Raw genomic sequence first — 4,096 nt, forward strand, 5'->3', positions numbered from 1 at the left:
GGCCCAATGGCGGCTTGGGGTTTTGCATGGAGTACTTCGCCAGTAACTTTAACTGGCTAGAGGAGAGCCTTGGGCATGTGGAGGATGACTATATATTGTTTGATTGCCCAGGTAAACAAATGACAATGTTTTGGTGTCAGTCTTCATATGCAATATAAAATTTGCAGTACTTTTTTTGTTGGTTGTAATCATTCCCACTTTTTTTTTTTGCATTGTTAACAGTTGTCGGAGTCACTTGCAGATGTTTAAGAAGTTAACTTGGTCCCAGGGTAATCTAGGTGACTGCACTGAGTTCTAATAGCATCATATGGTGTGGGAACGCTATGGCAACTGCTAACTAACACTAATAGGAGGTCAAGGGAGGAAAAAACGCCTTTTATTTCTTTTCCACTTCTCTGGTATATGTTCATCCAAATACAGAGTTGTCTGAAAAGAAAGATGCTTTCTTTATCAGCTTTTACTCATATTAAGTGCAATGCCCATATTTATATAACTGATGACTGTGAACTGTTCCCGTTATCTTCACATTTCTGCATACTAACATCCTAAGTGTGCCGTAGGTCAGATCGAACTCTATACACATCTGCCAGTGATGAAACAGCTGGTGGAGCAGCTTCAGCAGTGGGAATTCCGTGTCTGTGGAGTTTTTCTTGTGGATTCTCAGTTTATGGTGGAATCTTTTAAGGTATTCATTTAAAATCCGTTGCAAAAATTCATATTGATAAAGAACAAGAAATCCGAGCAATTTAGGGAGCTGAGTTTGTTTAGGCCAGAGGAAAGAATGCTAAGCGAGGGGAGATCTGATTGCTGTCTTCAGCTGCCTCAGACATAGGTTGCAGCAAAGAAAATTCCAGTTGGGTGTAAAGAAGAAAATCCCACACTCTGAGAGCAGTCAGCCTGGAACAGGGGCACAGACAGATTGTGTAGTGTACGTTCATGGAGTTACTCAAAACTTGACTGGGGAAGCCCCCTGAGCAATCTGATCTGACTTTGAAGCTGGCTCTGCTTTGATCAGCGATATGGAACAGATAACCTCTAGAAGTCCCTTCCAAACTAAATTTTTGTGTGATTCTATGAGAGCTTTCTCAGATTTGGAGAGAGCGCAGGCCACTTTCCCCCTCTAGCAGTAAGAATCCTGAGATGGGCTTTGAGTTTTGTAATGCCCTTTTCGGTGGCAGATCCAGATTTGAGGCTCTGGAAATAAGATGGCAGATAGTAACCTCAGCACCTCCCTTTTCCGGCAGAGATGAGGACTCCCCGCTTGGCCTTGTGGCCATGTTTCATATATTCATTAGCTAGATTTGGTCTGTGGTTGAGTGTCCTGCATGTTGGTGGTGTGTTTTTCTGTACTTAACTACATCATTTTTCATACTCCTTCAGTTCATCTCTGGAATTCTGGCAGCACTTAGTGCAATGATATCTTTAGAGATTCCACAGATTAACATCATGACCAAAATGGATTTGCTGAGCAAGAAAGCCAAAAAGGAAATAGAAAAGTAAGTTCCAAGAAATTACTTACTCTGTAGTGTAATACATTGAGGCAAACTTCACTCAGAGTTCAGTCTAATGTTTCCCACAATTGAAACATGCTGTTTTGGAATGGGAGAAGATGCATTTGGTTTATATCGAACATAGTCTTTAAAAGTCTGGATGGGATGCTTACAATTTAGTCGGAGTCAAAAGACTAGCTCCATGTTTGTACTTAGCTCTGGATTTTTTTGTAAATAATTATCTTGAATGACTTAGGTCATTCTGTGTGACATTCCAGAGTACTGTACTTCAAAACCTAAACCAGATGTAATCCCATCAGTTTTTTGATACTGAACATACTGAATTACTTATGTGTTACTTTTACATTTGTGTTAAAATTACAAAATAAAAGTTTTTCCCTGTGGTCTTCCTCAAACCTTTCTTTATATATAAGTATACGCCATATTAGCAAAAAGAAAATAAAAGACACTTCAATTGTTTCTACTAGCAGTCGTAATCTGAGATATTCAAATACTTAAAAAACCTATTTTTAAACATTTTACGTTCTCCTGGTATGAAGTTTGTTCATTTAGATCACAGAATGATAGATGGTTTTGGTAGCTATATGAAAGCACAATGACTCATTTGCTCTGTGACCAAGGATTCTTTTGGTGTTAATGACGACTTTGTTTCTCCCAGGTACTTAGATCCAGATATGTATTCTATGATTGAAGATTCTACAAATATATTGAAAAGCAAAATGTTTAAAAAACTGACTAAATCTATATGTGGGTTGGTAGGTATATTGCTTTTTAACTGGTACCCTTAAATTCAGTCCTGTATTTATAAACCATACTGTATGGTTGCTGATTTCATTGCTGTTGTAGATACTGTATGTTATATAATAATTCTCTCCCCTCAGCCCAGAACTATGTATTTTCCTACCAGACTTATTAACAAAGCCAGGATCTAAAAGATTCTCAAGCACTTGAGCATTTTACTTTTTGCCTGTTTTAAGTCAGTTTTTGATTTTTTTTTCAGATTAGCCTAAGATTCTTGATCCTAACATTTGGATTGTAGCCAATACATTTTCTGTGAATCCTGTTCTATTAGCAATTTTGGAAAATGGCTTTGTCTGCTGTGTAGAACTTAGGACTGATAACCAGGTGTTCTGAGTGGGGAATTGCCATTGGTTTGCAGGGAGGCTTTAAATGGTATTTTAGCAGTCCAAACAAGGAAGACCCAAGTGTGGTATAAGGAAGGGGCTTAGAGTGCTGTGATTGAGAACTAACTTACTGCATTTTCTTACTAACATCCTTTGAATCCCTTCTCTAGATTGATGACTATGGTATGGTTCGATTTCTACCTTTTGATCGCTCTGATGAGGAAAGTATAAACATAGTTCTACAGCACATAGACTGTACGATTCAGTATGGAGAAGATCTTGAATTTAAAGAACCAAAGGTAAGGTACTTCTGATAAGATGAAAAATTAAAAAGGATCCATAATGTAAGTTGTAATACAAATATGTTCTTTGTCTTGCTAATAAGTTATTGTCTTAGTATGGTTCAAAATCAGCCGTGTTTAGTGTTTTAGTGACAATGCTTATATCGTCTTCATTTACAATTACAAAAGTGAAATTCTTTAATATCATCTTGCATATGCAAACTGATCAAATGGTTGTGTTTAAAAGTAATGCTTTGGTTTTCAAAAATAATGGAACTTTAAACTTCAAAGGTCAGAAAGGACCATTAACACACTAAGATTTCTTCCTACATGACTGTTCAAACTCCCCTGACAATGCCTGTGTTGAACCCATGTGTTGTATATGAGACATAGATTAGGAATAAAAGCTATCATGTAAAATACATTATAGAAGACTGCTGTTATTACTCAGGTCATAGATCCTAAGGAACAAGTCCAGTGCTTTTATTCCATTTTTTAATTCAGTTTTGTACTCTTTAAGTATGCAGAGTACCTGGATCTAGATTTTGACCTATACAATTTTGATAGCTCTAGAAACAAGTTGCTTTTCAGAAAGTTTTGCAACATGTTTTATGGAACCATATTAGACATTGTTCCTGTTGTGGTTTCTAAAATAAAACATCATAGAACATAGGGGAAAGTCAGGTTTTACCTTTTTTGTTTTCCTTTTGGCAGGAATGTGAAGAAGATAAATCTGCTCTTGTGGATGAATACTTTCAAGATCACGTAGATGAGTAAAAAACAGATTTTCAAAAATGGGAGGAAAATAGCTTGCTTGTGTTAAAAAATAAAAATGAAAAAAAAATCCACCCCTTCACAAACATACTTGATGTTTTATCTGTAAGATAAATAATATGTATAGTGAAGAGCGAGCTGTATGACCTCGTAACTATTTTAATAAACAATTTTTATTCTTGTGTGCGTGTTATAAAATACATAGGCTAGCATTAGTACATGCAAAAGTTCCCCACATATAGATGTATCTCATTTAAGCATAGGAATGCTTGTAATGATTTACAGAAGAGGCAAAGCTGAATATAAGTATGTTGTCATAAATATTTATCTCCAGTATTGAGTAGTTAGTTTCATTATTAGATGAGAGAAAGAATTGTTCTAAAGGGTGAAAATTGTACTTCATGAA

At 36.2% G+C, this 4,096-nt stretch overlaps 1 protein-coding gene across 1 annotated transcript in view; it reads left to right on the forward strand.

Annotated features, from left to right (window-relative positions):
* GPN3 (GPN-loop GTPase 3) overlaps nt 1-3,876 on the forward strand; it is a 4,116-nt gene extending 240 nt beyond the window's left edge. Inside the window, exons 2-7 of the mRNA XM_009708048.1 lie at nt 1-111; nt 561-685; nt 1,381-1,496; nt 2,170-2,266; nt 2,806-2,934; nt 3,631-3,876. Coding sequence (XP_009706350.1) covers nt 1-111; nt 561-685; nt 1,381-1,496; nt 2,170-2,266; nt 2,806-2,934; nt 3,631-3,693 — 641 coding nt within the window. The 3' untranslated portion in view covers nt 3,694-3,876. The remainder of the gene's footprint in view (nt 112-560; nt 686-1,380; nt 1,497-2,169; nt 2,267-2,805; nt 2,935-3,630) is intronic.
* The last annotated feature ends 220 nt before the right edge of the window (nt 3,877-4,096 follow it).

This window comes from Cariama cristata, unplaced genomic scaffold, assembly GCF_000690535.1.
Source record: "Cariama cristata isolate BGI_N322 unplaced genomic scaffold, ASM69053v1 scaffold30189, whole genome shotgun sequence".
In the NCBI taxonomy this organism is placed as follows: domain Eukaryota; kingdom Metazoa; phylum Chordata; class Aves; order Cariamiformes; family Cariamidae; genus Cariama; species Cariama cristata.